Source organism: Antechinus flavipes, chromosome 4, assembly GCF_016432865.1.
Source record: "Antechinus flavipes isolate AdamAnt ecotype Samford, QLD, Australia chromosome 4, AdamAnt_v2, whole genome shotgun sequence".
Lineage (NCBI taxonomy): Eukaryota > Metazoa > Chordata > Mammalia > Dasyuromorphia > Dasyuridae > Antechinus > Antechinus flavipes.
This window is the reverse complement of record NC_067401.1, coordinates 162169732-162189892: the sequence shown is the minus strand read 5'-3', so window position 1 is coordinate 162189892 and position 20161 is coordinate 162169732. Positions and strand designations below refer to the sequence as shown.

General features: G+C 37.5%; 1 protein-coding gene across 4 annotated transcripts in view; it reads right to left on the bottom strand.

Annotated features, from left to right (window-relative positions):
• Nucleotides 1-19265, bottom strand: part of PECAM1 (platelet and endothelial cell adhesion molecule 1) — a 101737-nt gene extending 82472 nt beyond the window's left edge. Inside the window, exons 1-3 of one of the 4 annotated variants that reach the window (XM_051995292.1) lie at nucleotides 18966-19265; nucleotides 18850-18876; nucleotides 4587-4880 (exon numbers count right to left, since the gene is read on the bottom strand). In XM_051995292.1, the coding sequence (XP_051851252.1) occupies nucleotides 4587-4880; nucleotides 18850-18876; nucleotides 18966-18999 (355 nt within the window). In that variant the 5' untranslated portion in view covers nucleotides 19000-19265. The remainder of the gene's footprint in view (nucleotides 1-4586; nucleotides 4881-18849; nucleotides 18877-18965) is intronic. The other 3 variants (XM_051995294.1, XM_051995293.1, XM_051995291.1) reach the window with 3 other exon arrangements.
• Nucleotides 19266-20161: the final 896 nt, after the last annotated feature.

Genomic DNA, 20161 nt, shown 5'->3' with positions numbered 1-20161 from the left:
ACTGCTCTGCTCACCATAAGCCTGGTAAGTTCACCATAAGCTCATCATAAGGCCTGGAGTGAGCCCGAGGACACAGAAGTATCCTTCCTTATTTCTGCTTGCACAAGAATAGCAAAAGAGGCATAGTGCTGAGTCTAGATTGCTCAGTAATAACAATCAGAAATAAATCAGAGGCACCTTGGTACAGAGGAAATAGGTTTGCTTCTGGAATAAGAGGAACTAGGTTTAAATCTTGACTCTATCTCTCAAGACCTTGGTTAAATCACTTGACACTGGACTACAATTTCCTCTTTTGTAGACAAAAAGAAGTGATTAGACTAGATGGTCTTCCTTGCGTGGTTCCCTTCTAATTCTAAATACATTCAGATGTAAACTCCATCAGACAAGGAGTGTTTTGGTTTTGTCTTAGTATTCCCAGCACATAGCAAAATATCTAGTATACTAGAGTGGGTTGATTGACTGATTGATTACGTTATAACTTGAAAGTTATCCTACAGAAATTACTTAGGCCATGTTTTAAAATTTCCCGATTACCAATTTCTTCTCTCACATTTAGCCTAAATTCTTCACACTATAGCTTTTGTGGTGGTTCACTAGGGTCTGATATTCATGACCTCTTTTGGGATTTTCTTGTTAAAGATGCTGAAGTAGTCTGCCATTTCCTTCTCCAGCTCATTTTACAGATGAGGAAACTGAGGCACACAGAGATAAGTGACTTGCTCAGGGTCATACAGCTAGTAAGAGTCTGGATTTGCACTGGGGAAGAGGAGTCTTTCTGACTCCAGACCCAGCATTCTGTCTGCTGCCCCAGTCATCGTTTGTCTCCATTTAATCTTGCACTGTATCAAGATGGAGAATAGCTGGTGCTCTCTGTGCTTCACAAGTGGGTAGTGGACAGAATGCTGGGTCTGCGTTCCAACCTAAGCAAAGGCGGGGGTAACACATGTTTTCTGGCCAGGACACAGAGTGGTTCCTTTGTGGGGCGGGAGGGCTTCTGATCGGCTGATGGAACAGCGGCAAGCCACAAGGGTGAAAAAGCTAAATTCATGCATGTGCAATTTCCCAAGGGGCACCATGTTCCCTCTCTAAAGGCTCCCCTTTCTTTCCCCAAACTATAATGCTAATTATATTATAATAAGCCTAGAGTCATTAAATATAGTATAATGAGCTTAGGGTTACTAAAAGGTGAACTAGGATTGGCTATACATAAGCATCATTTTGGGAAATCCCTTCTATGATTTTATGGCCATACAAACATCTTGTTCCATGCTAGATCTTCAATGGCAGGCTCTTAACTTGTTTCTTGCAGGGCCCCAATTGCTTCATCAATTTTCCCAAGTTCAAATCCAGTCTCAGACCTTTACTAGCTGTATGATCCTGGTCAAGTCACTTAACTTTGTTTATCTCAATATATAAACTGGAAAAGGAAATGGCAAATCACTCCAATAATTTTGCCAAGAAACCCCCAAGTAGGTCACAAAGGATTTGACATGACTGAAAACAAGTAAATGACACAACAACAAAAACAATACTTTAACATTTTTTGGTCCTTGGTTTTATCAAAGAAATACAGTTTCTCCACTATGTCATTTTCTGAAACAGATTTTGTTTTCCTCAAGAAATTTGACATATAAAGTATCCCAACTCCTGCATTTACCAGTGGTATGAGCTTGGAGAAGTCACTTAAGGCTGGTTCTTCATCTATAAAATGGAGATAATAGTACTTTTCTCATGAAGTTGATATGAGGAGTCGATGAAATAGTATTTATAAAGTGCTTTGAATATGTTAAATCATTATAAAATGGACATTATCATTCATCTTATCTCAATTGTTTACTCTCCTCCATGCCTTGTATCTGATCAGGTTCCAAGTCTTACTGATTCTACTCCAACATTACAATCAGGGTCAAACCTATCTTTCTGGGTTTCTTAGCCATTACTGTTCTTCACATACTCTAGATATTGGCCAATTTGGCCTAATTGCTGATTCCTATACACAGAATTCCATTTCCCACCTCCATCCTTTGCACATATTCCTTACTTCTGCCTCTTAAGATCTTTATTTCCTTCAAAGTTCAGTTCAAATTATAACTCCCAAATGAGGACTTTCCCAATCTCTAAACTCCTAGTGTCTCCCAATTACTTTGTATTTACTTGATATATAAGTAAAATGTGTCTTTTTTATCTTTGTATCTCCAGCATTTAGCACAATTCCTGACATACAGTAGTTATTTAATATGTGCTTGTTAATTGGGTACTTGGTTATAATAAAATAAGTTGGGGTGACACATGATATAATCTATAGTGGAAATAATTCTGGATTTGGAGTGAGATAATTCAGGTCCAAGACCCAATTCTTCCATTTAAATTCTGTCACATTTTTTATTTGCCTTTATGAGCTCTAGATTCCTCTGTTTTAAAATAAAAAAAAAATGCTTAAAAGACCTACTTCACAAGGTTATTTTGGAAAATAATACAGGGATTTTGTGCCATACAGATATTAGCTATTATCATTATTATTTCTCAAAAGCTTTTGGCAATGTGAGACAAGAGAATGGAGAAAAAAAGAATGGAGTTTCTGATAGCTAATAACAAATGTCCCAAATACTTGGGGATTTACCCAGAACCCTAAGGAAGAAAGGGAGAAAGAAAGGAAGAAAGGGAAAGAGAGAGCGAAGGCAGAAGGAAGGAAGGCAGGAAAGAAGGAAAAAGGGAAAGAAGGAAGGAAGGAAGGAAGGAAGGAAGGAAGGAAGGAAGGAAAGGAAGGAAGGCAAGGAAGGGAAGGAAGGAAGGCAAGGAAGGGAAGGAAGGAAGAGAAGGGAAGGAAGAAAAGGAAGGAAGGGAAGGAAGGAAGGAAGGAAGGAAGCAAGGATAGGAAGGGAAGGAAGGAAGGAAGGAAAAGGAAGGAAGGAAGCAAGGATAGGAAGGGAAGGAAGGAAGGAAGGAAAAGGAAGGAAGGAAGCAAGGATAGGAAGGGAAGGAAGGAAGGAAGGAAGGAAGGAAGGAAGGAAGGAAGGGAGGAAAGAAGGAAGGGAAGGAAGGAAGGAAAAGAAGGAAGGAAAGAAGGAAGGGAAGGAAGAAAGGGAAGAAAAGGAAGAAAGGAAAAGGAAGGAAGGAGAAAAGGAAAAAGAAAGAAAATTTTTAGTTTTTACAAACTTATTATCTCAAAGTATTCTGGATACAAAATTGGTCAAAACTGTAGAAACAAACATAGGTACAATTGCTTGCAAGTAATGCTTTCTCAAAATATGAGAAAATCATCACAATAGCAATTACTTGTGCGATGTATTATAAAAATCTGTGTATATCCTGTGTAATGGCACTGTAAGGTAGATAGTACAAGGATGTTTATTTACTAAGGGACCCAAGGCTCAGAATGGTCACAATCACACAGTTAATAAGGATTAGATTCAAAATTAGTACCCAAAGTTCTTAATTCCATGTCTAATATTGTCTGGATAACATTATGTTTCCTCTTCAAAACACTCAAATCAATGAATGTTGTTTAATGCCTTAAGGTTTTAGAGCTGAGAGGGAAGGTCTGTCTACACTCTAGTTCAACCCCCTTATTTTACAGATGAGGGAATTGAAACCCAGAAAAGAGAAGTGACTGGCTTGATTATTTTGCCAAGTATCAAATCTGGCATTTGAACCCGGGCCTTCTAACTGAAGATACAGTTTTACAACTAGGCCCCATGAATAGAGCACTGGACTGGGAACCAGGAAATCCATCTTCCCCAGTTCAAATTTTTTCTCAAATACTTACTAGCTGTGTGACCTAGGCAAGTCACTTACTCTATTTGCATCAGGTTTTTCATCCACAAAATGAGCTGGAGAAAAAAATGTCAAACCACTCCATTATCTTTGCCAAGAAAACCCCAAATGAGATGATGAAGAATTGGACTTGACAGAACACAACTAAACAACAATAACTAAAATTAATAACCATCCCAGTTCCTGTCTTTGTTATATTTATCAGCCAGCAACTGAACCCCTGCATTTGACAATTTATTCAAAGGATCATATATCTAGAGTTGGAAAGGACAGCAATAGGGAAAGGAAATCAGCATTGACATTGTGTCTAATCTGCATCAGGCACTGTGCTAAGCCCTTTTTACAAATGTTATCTCATTTGATCCTCACAACAAGCCTATGAGATAGGTGCTGTTATTCTCTTCCTTTTGCAATTGGGGAAACTGAGGTAAATGGAAGTGGTTTGCCCAAGGGATCACACAAGTAGTGAGTATCTGAGGTTAGATTTGAACTATTTTTTAATCATCAGTAGCCATTTAGTTTAACCCTCTCATTTTACAGTTGAGAAAACTGAGCTCTCGGGAGCTTTGCCTGAGGTAATTCAGATAAGGAAGGATCAGAGATGAAATTTGGACCCAAGTCCTCTATCCCCAGAACTATTGCTCTTTTCACTATCCCACAATGCCTCCAGACACTTGGAAAATATTCTTGTCTCTTACAACTTCCACCAATTCCAGACCCATAGCAAGTGCTGGTTGATTGACTTCACATTGACAGGACCAGCAAATTTAAGCTTCTGCTGACTTAGCAGCATCCCACAGCAATGTACTTACCTTTTACTGAAAGAGAGTAATCTTTTGTGGTTTTCTCCTTGTTGTTCAGAATCACGGTACATTTGTAATTCCCTCGGTCATAAAACCGAGCAGCCTGAATAAAAAAGCCCTCTTCTTTGTTCCAGGAGGTAATGTTCTTGAGTAGAACATCATCCTTATAAAATAGGACTTGGAGCTGTGACTGAAGCTTCGAGGTGGCGCTGATGTCCACAAGGCATTTCAGAGTAAGGTTCTTCCCATTCTGCACTTCCCAGCCTGGCTCTGCTTTCATCTCAATTGTGTTGATGGTAAAAGCTGGAAAATGAAAGATAGGGGAAAATCATTTCAGTGAGAAGTGACATTGTCCACATAGGTAAATGACTCTCATTTAATTTAATCATTCGTGAGACTCCTTTCCCAAGGCCAATAAGTCTGGGAATTTCTAATAATCAGCAAGTAAAAACCTCAGGCTTCTTTTCTGGAAAAAGAGGAGGTAACCTTATATTTCTAAATGTGTCTATGAATGTTCCTGCCCCAATCTCAGGCCTGCATCTACTGGAACAAAATGCTAGTCTCTATAATTTATTAATGGAATCTGTTTCAATTAGTTTTTAAAGAATATATAACCAATTGTTTTTTTTTAAACGTTTTCTTCCATTTTTTGATATCCACAATACTGTAATTTTGAGCAAGCCATCTCTCCTCTCCAGACCTCAATTTCCCCATTTATAAAAAAAGGAAGTTGAATTGGATGACTTTTAAAGTACTTTCCACAATATCTTCAACAAAGAGAAGATCTAATTCAGTTCTAGTTGATCAATGATGGACAGAAGCAGCTACACCCAAAGAAAGAATACAGGGAAATGAGTGTAAACTGCTTGCATTTTTGTTTTTCTTCCCAGGTTATTTTTGCTTTCTAAATCCAATTCGTCCTGTGCAACAAGAGAACTGTTCGGTTCTGCACACATATATTGTATCTATTGTTTCTAGGATATACTGTGACATATTTAACATGTATAGGACTGCTTGCCATCTAGGGGAGGGGGTGGAGGGAGGGAAGGGAAAAGTCAGAACAGAAGTGAATGCAAGGGATGATGTTGTAAAAAATTACCCAGGCATATGTTCTGTCAATAAAAAGTTACAATTTTTTAAAAAAGTACTTTCCACAACCTTGTTCTAGTTTAATAGTTATAGCACCATCTTTCCCAAACCAATTTAGGGGTTTCATCAAGATAGGGAATTTTCAGTATAGAAATTCTCCCCCACTATGGATTAGCAAATCCTCTATAATTTAATCTTGGAGAATTGCTTGGGAACCTGAGAAGTTAAGTGATTTTCTCAATGATCACACACAATACAAATCAGAGATAAGGCTTGAACTCTGGCCTTATTGACTCCAATATCAGTTTTCTAACATCTACTTCATACTACCTTTTTAATTTATCTTTATTTTTAAATTAAAATAACATGAGTCTGGGGGGCAGCTAGGTGGCACAGTAAGTAGAGCACCAGCCTGAAGTCAGGAGGACCTGAGTTCAAATCTGTCCTCAGACACTTAACAATTCCTAACGGTACAACTCTGGGCAAGTCACTTAACCCAATTGCCTCAGCAAAAAATTAATAAATAAATGAAAATTTAAAAAATTATCATGGGTCTGCATCAAGAACACAGAGACATTCTGGTCACCACTTAAAGCAAAGGCTTTCAAGAAAGAAGAATAATCCAAATGAAAATAGGTTTTCTGTTGTAACTTTTTTTATGAGGTTTTGTGAGATTTTGTTGGGGACAAGAGCAAAGAATCACTTTATAAAAACTAACTAAAAGAACTTGTACTTTTTAATCTAGAAAGAGAAAGTTGAGAGAAGAAATGGTTTTGTGTGTGTGTGTGTGTGTGTGTGTGTGTGTGTGTCTGTGTGTGTAGTTCAATACTTCAAAGATTTATGCTTTCCTCAGGGCCAGTATCCAGTCTACCAATATAAATTGCAACTTTTTTCCCAACCTATAGAAGAACTCCTTAAGAGTTGTTATGGCTGAAAACTTCATTACTCCACCATACCCTGTGATCCTCAGATGACAGACATATAGTCCATCACAGAGCTTGTATACAATCAAACAAAATAACCATCTGTCAGAAGATGTAAACATAGGCATCTTAGTGACAGTTCCCACAATCATTACTTCTTTCTCTTTGATTTTCAATCTTTTCCTAATTACCAGTTCTTTTTTGCTTGATGCCAACAAATATGACCATCTATACCACCTATTTCACCTATCTGACTATCCCCCCAGGCTATTGCCCTATACCTCCCCTCTCTTTGTGGAAGAAAATGCTAAGGAAAAAAAATGTTTATATTAACTGCCTTCCTTTTCTCATCACTCACTTGTATATCTTTCGCAATTTGGTTTCTCTCTCATCATTTCTCTTTTCAAAAATGCCAGTGATCACTAAATTTCAAAATCTGATGGATTTTCTCAGTGCCCATTTTTTTTCACCTCTCTGTAACATTTGATTGTTGATCATCCTTCCTCTCCCTCTGAATATTCTCTCCTCAGTATGTTTTCATGACATAGTTCTTTCCTCATTCTCTACTGGCTCTGACTTGTTTTCCTTTATTGAATCACCTTTCCTTACTAAGTGTGGGTATTTTCCAAAGTTCCAGGGATCTGTGTCCTCCTCTTCCCTCTCTTTCTACTCTCATTTGCTAATCTCATCATATACAAAACTGTACATGCAAAGCATTAGTGTCCCTGCCTCAAACTTCTCCTCACTGCAAGTCATCCTTGACTTAGCTACCAAAATAATTTCCCCTCTTCAATAAACTCCATAGGAAACATGAGATAATATGTATAGATGTATGCACATATATGTAATGTATGTATGTAAGTATACATATGTATGTGATTTTTATATGTGTGTATATGTAAACATAAATATATATGTGCTTGACTATAGCCTGCTTGGGGGAGGCAGAAAGAAAATAAAAGAGGAAAAAAAAAGAATAAAGTAAAAAGTATACAGGCGAGAACAAAAAAAATCTACAAGGAAGCAAAGATGCTTATGAAAACAATGTGTTTTATTATTATATTTGCTTTCTTGAAATGGAAATTTATTGTTACATATTTTGAATCCTCTCATATGTTCTGATGTTCACATGATAATGTGTTTTTTTTAAATTTCATTTTCTGTTTAAGTTTAAAAAAAAAACAACCAATTCCATTGATTCCTTCTAATTCCTAGAATTAGAGATAGGGTAGAGGAACCAAACATGTGATTTCACTGGTACAAACTGTTTACACAGAGGAATTTCCACCCAGAAGAGTCAGCATGTCTGCTACAATTTATAATCTTAAGAGATTCTTGAAAGCTGTCTAAAGCACTCTGAGATTAAGTGACTTGCCTAGAGTTATATATGTCCAGTTTGTCAGAGGTAGTACTTGAGTTCAGGTCTTCCTAGATGCAAGGCAATGGATTTTATATATACTTGTTCAAATATAAATTCCTTTATTTAGCATTCAAACACCTTCACAACTTGACAACTAACCTCCTTTCTAGTTTTATTGCAAATGTAACCTGCTTTTCCAAGATTTAGCAATCTCAAACTTGCAAGGTATGGACATAGATATTTGGGGAAAACTTTATTGTCTAGGAGAATAGAGATGGGGAGGACTGCTGTATCTCCCAAAGCATGTTACACATATTGTTCTTCTTCACGCACTCTATGATCCAGACAGACTATCTTTCCTACTATTTTTCATATATGATGGTTCATTTCTCAAATGTCCTTCATGTCAGGAGTATAGTCCCTTGTCATATTAGTCTTTTAGGATGCCTTAGTTTCCTCCAAGATTCAGATGCAATACCACCTTCTACATGAAGTTTTTCCTGTGCCTCTATTTTATATCTTTCTATATATGTAAGCACATTGAGATCAGGGACACTTTGTCTTTGTATACCTGGTTACGGGCACATAATAAGTAAATGCTTCTTGGCTGATCAATTGATATGTTTCCTAAATTCCAGTATATTTGAATAAATAAGTCCCCTATGAAACTTAAATAAAGTAAGCGTAGAATAAATAAATAAAAAAAGCTTTTATTAAGCATCTACTACAGATAAATTACAACCAAGAGTCAAATCTTGCCAGGTCTACTTTTGAAAAGAGCCTACCGTAAAAATGTAAAAATCATTTAGTTGAAATGATAGGTATATAAAAGTAGGCACTGGACAGGATTTGGCTGGCCAACTAGTCTATGAAGTTCTAAGGCACTTTGCTAGGAGTTGAGGATAAGAATACAAAGTAATAATCTTTTTTTAAAGAAACTTACATTTAATAATAAACACACATATGAATGGGTGAATGATAAATCATTTATCAAATAAGGCAAAGCATTGTAATACGCACTAGGGATACAAATCCCAAAGAAAAGAAAGTCCCTGAAACTGGCATTCAAATAGGGAAGATAATATCCATAGAAGGAGAGGCTGAGGAAGGACACTGTGGCCTAAAAAATTACAGAGATAGTATGTAGGACTATAGGGAAGTAGACTGACACAGCACATCCAGGAACAATGACCATGATTTGATTCTGTTCCAAAACTGGAGATCAGAGCTGGGGGGAGGCAGTTGTTAAGAGAATGTATATAGAAATATATACAAAATAAAGAAAAAGAGAATAAATACTAAAAAGTTATATACAAAATAGTTAGGGGGAAAGGACACTAACAGCGGGAAAGAGGCAACAGAGACCAGGTAAGGCTCCATGCATAAGGCTGGGTTTAACTTACATCTTGAAAGAAAAGAGGAATTCTCTAATTTTTTTTTTCTGAGGCAATTGGGGTTAAGTGACTTGCCCAGGGTCATACAGCTAGAAAGTGTTAAGTGTCTGAGACTAGATTCAAACTCAGGTCCTCCTGATTTCAGGGCTGGTACTCTACCCACTGCACTACCTAGCTACCCCAGGAATTCTCTAATCTGATGAGATGTGATGTTGGTCTGAACTAAAGCAGTCACAGCTTTGTGAGTAAGAGAAGAAGTGGGAAACAAACATCAAGATGTGGCAAATGATTGGATATATGAGGAAAAGGAAAGTGAAGAGCTGGGGATAACTCCACAGTTAGAAATCTGGGGAACTGAATAGCAATACCTTTGCTAGAAATAGGGGAGTTTGGAATAGGATGTGTTTGGGAGAGGGATAGATAATGCATTCTATTTTAGACATATTGAGCTTGAGATGTTTCTGAAGTATCCAGAGAATTTCACACAACAGATAACCAACTTATAGAATTCATCAGATAGAGACTCAAAAGGAAGATAAGGCAGAAAAAAATAGATTCCAAAACAAAATTTGAATGACTTGGTAAGATTCACTGGCATATAAGTCAACCTAAAGGTAGTTTGGAGGAAGATGACCTTCGTCTTTAATGTCTTATATCCTTTGCAGTCACTGCTGGCAAACAATCCTGGTTCTGATCTATAATGGAAGCTCCCTGTGTTCTCATGTTTCTTTGGCTGAAGTGTGACCTCTGTTCTTAGTTCCTTCCCCCCAGAATAAGGATTCTACTACCTGGTCCCCCTACCAGCTGTGGATGAACTCAGGAAGCTTTGTGAAACATTAGAGAGTTAACTTTGATTCATGAACAATTTCTTAGATTTGTTTTGTATCCTCTATGAATCAGAGCCCATGCTATGGGTTCTATGAGTACCTGCTTAGTTAAATTGATTTAGACTGAATACTGGAGTAAACCAGCTGGTTTTCATCCTGGGTGAGCACCCAATACTTACATTAACTTATTCAATCAATCAAAAATAATTCATTAAGCATCTACTATATGCCCAGTACTGTGTTAAGTACTGAGGATACAAAGAAATGCAAAAAAAAATTCCCTCCCCTCAAAATGTTAATAATCTAACAGGGGAAGAAAACATGCAAACAACTATGTATATAAAAAAACAGGTTAAACTGCAGATATCCAACAGAGAGTTAGCATTAGCATCAAGGGAGGCAATGAAAATTTTTTGCAAAGCAGATGTTTTGGCTGGGACTTGAAGCCAAAAAAGTCATGAAGCAGAGATGGAGAGAGAAAGAATACCAAGCATGGGGGACAGCCAACAAAGCACTCCAAGCGGGGTGATGCAGAGTTTTGTGCAAGGAACAAAGAGCTACTGGACCATGGAGGATGGCAGTATTGTTATTACTGAATTCTTTGACCAGACAACAAGAACTCCCTGTCTTGCTAAGGTTCACAGATGTCACCCTTAGGAAGTCATCACCCAAAGAAATGAAGGCCAAGCTCTCACAACTGATAGAGCAGAGTGGACATTCAAACCCAGACCTCCAACCTAGTCCACTTTTCACTGCCCTTCCTGGTAGATCTTATTTTTCAGACACAAATATGTAAATTAAGTGTATTTTTATTTGTCTTTTTGGAAAAGCTGGCAAGAGAAGTGCCTATTGGACTATTGGGGTACAAGTAGAAAATGCAAAGTTCTGAAGAACAGTTAGATATTCTGGAAAGTAGCTAAAAAACTTTTCTCCTTGAAAGAATTGGGAGGTAATGACCTGAAAAAAGATTTAAAGGAGACATCATAAATAATCATAATAAATTGATTAATTACTGATGAAATTATGATATGGGGTAGGTATAACCAGTTCTTTGAGTATTTCCCTTGAAAAACTAGGATTGCAGCAAGGAATGAGGCTGCAAATATACTTTAATAAGGCACAGAGAGTACAGAGACAAACAGTGAAAAGGGATACAGAAGTAGATGGTGTGGGAATAGAGATATGGTTGTGAAAGAAGGAAGGTAGCATGGGGAAGAAAATGGAGAAAGGAATTGGCAGAGATAGTCTCTCATGTAACCATGGCATGCATGGATCATGGCAGCATGGATCTTTAGGAGATGGAAGAGTTTTCAAAAATTTGGGGTCTCATTTTCATAGGGTTTTTTTAAGGGATGATTCTTGGAGTTAGTTCATTAACATGTCTAAATCATCTCAAAGTTGCCAGGAAAACTTTGCATATCATCTCAAATTATCCATATCATTCGATGTATTACTGGAACTTAACTGAAATTTAGACATCGGAGGATTAAAAGTCCCTGATAGTAAAACCTAGATAATTTCTCCTAATTCAGCACATATTTACTAGAATGTGATTTTGGTTAATAGATTATACAATTTGCAAATTATGTTCCCTTGGTCTTTAAGACTTCTAGGTTCCCCTTTACAATATTACTTTCTGCTATTGCTATCATATACTAGCTACTCATTAAAAAGTACTGGAACTTAATTCTCAAGCTGAATTACCAAGCATTCAAATTCTAATGCAGAAAGCACAACTCCAATGATCTATGTTGTTCAAATGCCAAACATATGTTTGCCTAAAAAACTATTATTTTGCAGAGAACTCACACATGGAATAATAACGTGACACTCTTGAAGTCTTTCTACAGAACTTAGGAGTTGATTCTAAGACACGGAAGGCAATGTCACAGACCACCCAACATGAAAGAAAGTACTGTACTCTGTGAACAAAGCACAATTGCAGTAGTTCAAAAGAAACATGAGATGCACAAATTTAGAGATATCATATGGACTATGGGTGCCCAAGCTTCTCAGCTTGTATTGGTCTGATCAGTCACAGTGGGACACACTGTACCTTGATCCTGATGTTAATGATGTCATTCTGGTCTTCAAGCACAAAGAACCACAACCAACCAACTTATAAACTTACTGTACTGACTGGATGGGGATGGAGCGGGATGAGGAAGTCAGAAGGACCAGGACAAGATACAATTTTATCATAAGAATAACGGCTAGCATTTATAGAATGCTTTAAGGTCTACAAAGTACTTTTCAAATATCTCATTGTGATAAGCAGAAAAGCTCTTGGGGAAAAAAAAGAGAAAAATCTGGAAAGTCCTCCATGTACTCAAGCAAAGTGAAATGTACTATGTATAAAATAATAGCAGTGTTCCGGGATGTAAATGCCTTTGCTATTCTTAGGAAATCCACAACTATTCTCAAGGACTTAATGATGAAAAATCCTACCCATACCCAGAGAATAAACTGATTGTATCTGAATACAGATTGAATCATTCTCTCTTTCTCTCTCTGTCTCTGTCTATCTGTCTGTCTGTCTTTCTGTGTGTGTGTGTCTCTCTCTCTTTCTCTCTCTCTCATTCTTTTTCTCTCATTCTCTCTCTCTCTTTTTAAAGCTATTTTTCTTGAAGATTTTTTTTATTAGGGTAGGAGATCTATGTTTTCTTTTCCAACATGACTTTTAGAGAAATGTTTTACATAACTCCATATGTTATTTCTTAAAGAGGCTGAGGTTGAGGATAAGGGAGAGAATCTGGAACTCAAAACTTTTTTAAACAATGTAAAAATTATTATAATGTAACTGGAAAAAGCATTAAATAAATAGGTAGATAGATAAATAAATAAATATTTTAAAAACCAAAGATTATTCCATTTTATTTTCACAAGGATCCTAGAAGATAGGTGCTATTATTATCCTCATTTTATAGATAAGAAAATTGAGGTTGGCAGAGTTTAACTAACTTGCCTAGGATCACATTGCTACTAAGTGTCAGAGGTTAAATTTTAACTTCAGTCTTATTGATTCTATCATCCTCTGAGTTACCTACCTAGTTTTCATCTAGTATTTAAATGCTTAAAAGTCTTTTGCCTTTGAAAGAAGAATGGGAAGTAGTAGGGATGATGGAGGGGAGGATTAATTCGAGAAGAAAAGTTGAAGAAGGTATATGATAGTTTTTAGGATGTGAGAGAGAGATTTCTTCTGCTTGATCCCAGATACACAACTGAAAACAGCAGGAAAAAGTTATAGAAGAGTAAAATGGAATCTTACTGCATTTTAAAGTTTTAATAATTCTTAATTTAATTTTGTTCTATAAGAAATGATGAGCAAAATGATTTCAGAAAAGCCTAGGATTTACATAAGCTGATGCTAGGTGAAGTGCATAGAACCAAGAGTACAGTATGCAAAGTAACAACAAGATATTGTGATGATCAATTGTGATGGACTTGACTTTTTTCAACAATGAGGTGATTCAAGGCAATTCCAATAGACTTGTGATAGAAAGAGCCAACCACATTCAGAAAGACTGGAAGGTGCCTTAAACATAGTATTTTCCTCTTTTTGTTTTTGTTTGTTTGCTTGGTTTTTTTCCCCCTTTCTCAAAGTTTTTTTTTTCTTTTTGATCTGATTTTTCTTGTGCAAGATAATGAATATAGAAATATGTTTAGCAAAATTGCTTATGTTTATAAACTGGGAAAACATTTTTACAATCAAAGGTTCTGATAAAGGCCTCATTTCCAAAATATATAGAGAATTGACTCTAATCTATAAGAAATCAAACCATTCTCCAATTGATAAATGGTCAAAGGATATGAACAGACAATTCTCAGATGAAGAAATTAAAACTATTTATAGACATATGAAAATATGCTCCAAATCATTATTAATCAGAGAAATGCAAATTAAGACAACTCTGAGATACCACTACACACCTGTCAGATTGACTAGAATGACAGGGAAAGATAATGGGGAATGTTGGAGGGGATGTGGGAAAACAGGGACACTGATACATTGTTGGTGGAATTGTGAACACATCCAGCCATTCTGGAGAGCAATTTGGAACTATGCTCACAAAGGTATCAAACTGTGCATACCCTTTGATCCACCAGTGTTTCTACTGGGCTTATATCCCAAAGAGATACTAAAGAAAGGAAAGGGACCTGTATGTGCCAAAATGTTTGTGGCAGCCCTGTTTGTAGTGGCTAGAAGCTGGAAAATAAAAGGATGCCCATCAATTGGAGAATGGTTGAGTAAATTGTGGCATATGAAAGTTATGGAATATTATTGTTCTGTAAGGAATGACCAGCAGGATGAATACAGAGAGTACTGGCAAGACTTACATGAACTGATGCTGAGTGAAATGAGCAGAACGAGGAGATCATTATATACCTCAACAACAATACTGTTTGAGGATGTATTCTGATGGAAGTGGACTTCTTCGATAAAGAGAGCTTTAATTGATCAAAGATGGACAGAAGCAGCTACACCCAGAGAAAGAACACTGGGAAATGAATATAAACTGCTTGCATTTTTGTTTTTCTTCCCGGGTTATTTATACCTTCTGAATCCAATTCTTCCTGTGCAACAAGAAAACTGTTCGGTTCTGCACACATATATTGTATCTAGGATATACTGCAACCCATTCAACATGTAAAGGACTCTTGCCATCTGGGGGAAGGGGTGGAGGGAGGGAGGGGAAAAATCGGAACAGAAGTGAATGCAAGGGATAATGCTGTAAAAAATTACCCTGGCATGTGTTCTATCAATAAAAAATTATTTAAAATTTTTTTTAAAAATTGCTTATGTTTAACCTATATTGGCTTTCTTGCTGTCTAAAGGAGGAAGAAGGAGAGGAAAGGAGAAAAAAGGGAACAAGATTTTGCAAAGGTGAAAGTTGAAAACTATTTTTTGTATGTATTTAAAATAATTATTAATTTAATACTCTTAAGCTGTTAAAGGGCAAAGCAAGAGTACAGAGCCTGAAGTCAGGAAGATACTCTTTCTAAGTTCAAATCTGGTCCCACGCACTTATTAGCTATGTGACCCTGTGCAAAGTTTGCCTCAATTTTGTAAAATTAGCTGAAGAAGGGAAATGGCAAACTACTCCAATATCTCTGCCAAGAAAACCCTAAACAGGGTCACAAAGAGTAGAGCACAACTGAAAAAGTGACTGCACAACAATAAGTAATTAAAGCTTAAAACTGAACAGAGCTTTGGGACTTCTGTATAAAAGAAATGTTCCTAATAATTAGAGAGTTCCATTTTTAAAAATGGAATGGACTACCCTAAGTTCCTTATCACTAGAAGGCTTCGAGTCTAGAGGGACCATTTGTAGATTAATTTGATGAGATTCACAATTTAGATAAGTATTGAATGAACTATCACAATTCTGGGATTCAGTGGTTTCCTGATTACTGCTCTTCTCCCCTCTCATGGAAAAGGCAAGGTCTGTGCCTAATAGAATGCTGCGACCTATGATCAGAGAAGACCAGCAGCCAAGGCCCAGGCTTTCTTTAAGAACCAGCTCCATCTACACAAACATGGGTGCCACAAGCTATAATAAAGGTCTTCCTCTCTTCCTGGGTCTTACTGCTCTGGGCTGCTTGACAATAAGACAGCCAGTGTGCTGGTATAACAGCAACCAGGGACAGATCCCTAGCTCTCCCATTCTCTACTGTTCTTTGATAGCTACATCCCCATCCAACTTTCTGGACTTAAATGAGATCCCACGCAATCAGTCATTCCCATACACAGCTGGTCAGTTCTGTTGGTTTAGAGCTGAATCTTTTAAGACTGAAATCATGTTTGTCACTCGCCATGGGAGACAATTAGTTTCCCTCAGCTGCACGACCATTGTGTCTGCCCCTCAACTCACTGGCTCATTTAAGGTGAGTCAGAGATGAAATCAGTGCATCCCACCACGTGGCTCTTTCTCTCTCCTCCTTCAGGGGGAAGGGGAATCCTCCACCGTTCCCAGCTAACAACCAAAGTCCTCCTGATGTGGACGGCAGTCACTGTAGGATATCACACCTGGAAGAGGCTGAAGAGAGCACCTAGTGCTATCACTTCATTTTACCAAGGAGGAAACAGGCCAAGAGAGAAGGGCTAAATGGGCACTGATGTTACTGTTAATGTTTGGGACCTTTTGGGGGGGCAGGGAAGGAGGGTGGCAGAGACACTGGAATAGTTTGCCATTTCTCTGGTTCATTTTGCAGATGAGGAAATCGAGGCAGACAGGTGAAGTGACGTAGCAAGTAAGTGTCTGAGGCCAGATTTAAACTCAGAGTTCCTGACTCCAGGCCTGGCTCTTTATTCAGGCTCCACCTAATGCTCTAAATGTGCATTGCTACTTAAATAAAAAGCAAAATAGAATCAAAAACCACGAGGCCCTCAAATCCTGGGAATTCTTGCCAAATTTACCAAGACCACGTAAAATGATAGAATTTCAATTTTCCAAAAGACTTTCTGCCCTCATCAATTAACAAGCATTTATTGAGTATCTTCTATGTGTCAGACACTGTGGTAAACACTGAGGAAGGAAGGATAACATTCAAATAATCCCTGCCTCTATGGAGCTTATATTCTGAAGGAAAGATGATATAAATACAGGGATGGGGGGAGGAAGGGGAGAGAGATAGAGAAACAAGGAGACAAAGAGAGAACACAGAGACAGATACAGAGACAGACAGAGACAGAGAGACAGGGAGACAAAGAAAGACAGAGAAGAGGGCCAGAGTCAAAGTGAGATACAGACAAGAGACAGAGAAAACAGAGAGATAGAGAGACAGACAGACAGACAGACAGAGGGAGAAGGGAGAGACATAGAGACAGAGACAGAGGAAACAAACAAAGACAGAAAAAGGGAGAGAAGGGAGAGATAGAGAGACAGACAGAGACAGAGAGAAACACAGAGACATAGAGAGAGAGGAGAGGGTCAGAGTCAGAGATAGATAGAGATACAAAGAAAGAGACAAAGGAAACAGAGACAGACAGAGAGATAGATAGACAGATAAAGGGGGCAGGGAGAGACAGAGAGAAATAGAGAAACAGAAACAGAAAGACAGAGGAGAGGGTCAGAGTCAGAGATAGAGATACACAGAGATAGAGATACATAGAAAGAGACAAAGGAAACAGAGAGACAGAGATAGAAAAACAGACAGACAGAGGCGGGGAGGGGAAGAGACAGACAGACAGAGGGGGAGGAAGAGACAGAGAGAGAAAGAGACAGAAACAGAGAGAGACAAAGACAGACAGAGACAAAGGAGAGGGCCAGAGTCAGAAAAAAGGGAGCAGACAATCAGACAGAGACAGACAGACAGACAGAAACAGACAGACAGACAGACACAGGGACAGAAACAAAAAAAATAGAGAAAGAGAGAGATAGAAAGAGACACATAGAGAGAAACACGGAGACACAGAGAGATACAGAGGAGAGAATTAGAGTCAGAGACACACAGAGAGAGACAAAGAAAAAAATACAGAAGAGAGGACCAGAGACAAAGAGACATGGAGACAGAGGCAGAGAGACAGAGACAAAGAGAAACAGAGACAGAGACACACAAAGAGAGGACTAGAACAAGAAGACACTTAAAAGATCATGAAGTCCACTTCCTTCATTTTACACATGAGGACCCTGAAGCACATAGAAATGAATTGACTTACCTACAGTCACATAACTAATAGTTGTCTGAGACAATTTGAATCCAGTTCTTCCCAACTCTAACTCCACTGCTATCTTTGTTATTCCACATTGTCTGTCTCTCTAGAAGTCACTCAAATGATTTGAACTTAAAGGTCAATCTACCAGCAATATATTTCCACCCATTTTTCAAGAGCCTCAAGAGTTTTATTTCCTCCCCATTGAGTAACTGAACTCTGATGTATATAAAATTCTCCTTTGTTCCCAGAACGATTTAAATACATCAAACTTTCAAAATGCTAAAACAAATTTATTTCCCATATATTTCATTATCCTAAACCAAATTTCCAAATATATGATTTTTACTTTATCAACAAATTAAACTTCAAAGATACACATACACACACTCATATACATATATACAAGCCTTCTCTCTAATCACAAGATTCTGTGTTGCTTAGTTTTGGGATAGAACATAAATCCAATCAATTATTTGTGAAAAAGAAAAAAAAATCACAGCAATGATTAAGCACTTAAACTCTGCTGGTGTCTTAAAAAACCCTTTTGTGTTCTGAATGGGAGTGAGACTGGCAATAGAAAGAGAAAATAAAGATTATGAAATGGCTCACTTTTTCCCAGAACAAAATAGATGTCCACTTGGAATTAGAATTTTCATGACATTTCCTACATTGTTGTTAAATGCAAGTATTTTGAGCAAAGATTTTTTTTTTAAACTTGTATGCTAATAGGATCTTTTGTATTTCTTTCTGATTTTCCAAAAGGGAAGTTTCTGGCATTTTATCCATCAATTAAAATTCGCACCAAATCAGTTCAATTTTAATAATGAAATTCCCAAATAGGCAATGTGATATAGCAGAAAGAGAATTGTCTGACTTTCCTCTGTCTCAGTTCCCTCATCTGTGAGATGAGAGGATTAGACTACATGACTTTCAAATTCTCTTTTGCTCTGAATCTATAATCCTAGACAAGATCCTGGGCAAAACAAAAAGAAGGGAAAGAGGTAGAAAATTCCACAACTTACAGTTTTCTTGTCCTTTCAGTCTTGTACCTGAAAAAAAAAAAAAAGATGAAGTGTCACTATCTGAGAAGCTTCAAATCCTACAAAATTTTTGGGACTAAAACAAAAATAAAACTTACAGAACCAAAGCATTCCCAGAAGAGCCAGATACATCTTGTTTTGGAGAAATAGTTGCCCAGTCTAGAATCTGGGAGTGCTCATTCGCTGAAGGCTAAGTTCGACCAGGGGAGCAGGTAAGAAAGGTTGTCTTCAAAAGGGGCAATAGATTAGCAAGTCTTAGTATGAAAAGTTAAGATTCACCCTTGGAAGGTTTTTCCTCTTTGTGAATAGCAAGCGGCCAGTGGCACTCACTAGTCAAGTAATAGCTGCCATTACTGGAAACTGGAAACAATGAGCTTCTGGCCGGGATTGATAGCTACTCAGGAAATGACTGGCCTTTTCCTGAGGGGCTGCTGAACTAATTTTCTTTGTTTAGTTTCTTAAAGTATATTTGAAAACAAGAAGCACAAATGACATTTGTCTTGGCACACCTGTCAATCTTCCTTCTGGCTCCCCCACTCCCTTCCCACTTCTTCATTTTTCTAATTGAAAAGACTTTCCAATCTCTCTCTGCCTCCACCCAGTGAGATTTCTCCCCGTACTCACAGATATTTCTTTCCCTTTTACTATTCTCATGTTAAAGTAGGCATACAACTGAATAAAATTTTTTCCTTATTGCCAAGCGTTTGGTGAGGGAAAAAAAACAAAACACTTTATTTTGCTTTGCCAGAATCATCAGCGTTTGCTCATTAATCATAAAATCTATAGAGCTTTACACCATTAAAAAAAAGTATTTTACAATCTTGGGACATTCACTGTTATCATCACCATTTCACAGAGGAGAAGACTGAGACTAAGAAAGGTGCACAAGAGTGGCAAGGATAGAACTCAAATTCAAAGCCTTATGCCCTTAAATTCCATTATTTTCCATTGTAACACCCAGCAAGAGAGGAAGCCATGATAAATGGAGTGATGAAAGTGTGTGTGGGGAGAGACTGATGAGAGGTGTGGATGATCAAAGTGTACCAGGCTCAGAAGAGCTCAACTAGAGGTGAGATGCAGAAGAGTTTTGTGGAATTTTAATTAATTATTCTTGCTAGTTAGTTGCTAAATTCAATGGAGTTATAAGTGCTGTTAGCATCTTTTAATTTTATGCATCCTATAGTAAAACTATCTTCTGATTCACTTGCTTTAAGAATGAGTTCCTTCCTAGTAATTGTTGAGTTTCTTACAAATTAGGTTAGGGGGATTAACCTCTGAACCAAGAGCTGGATCA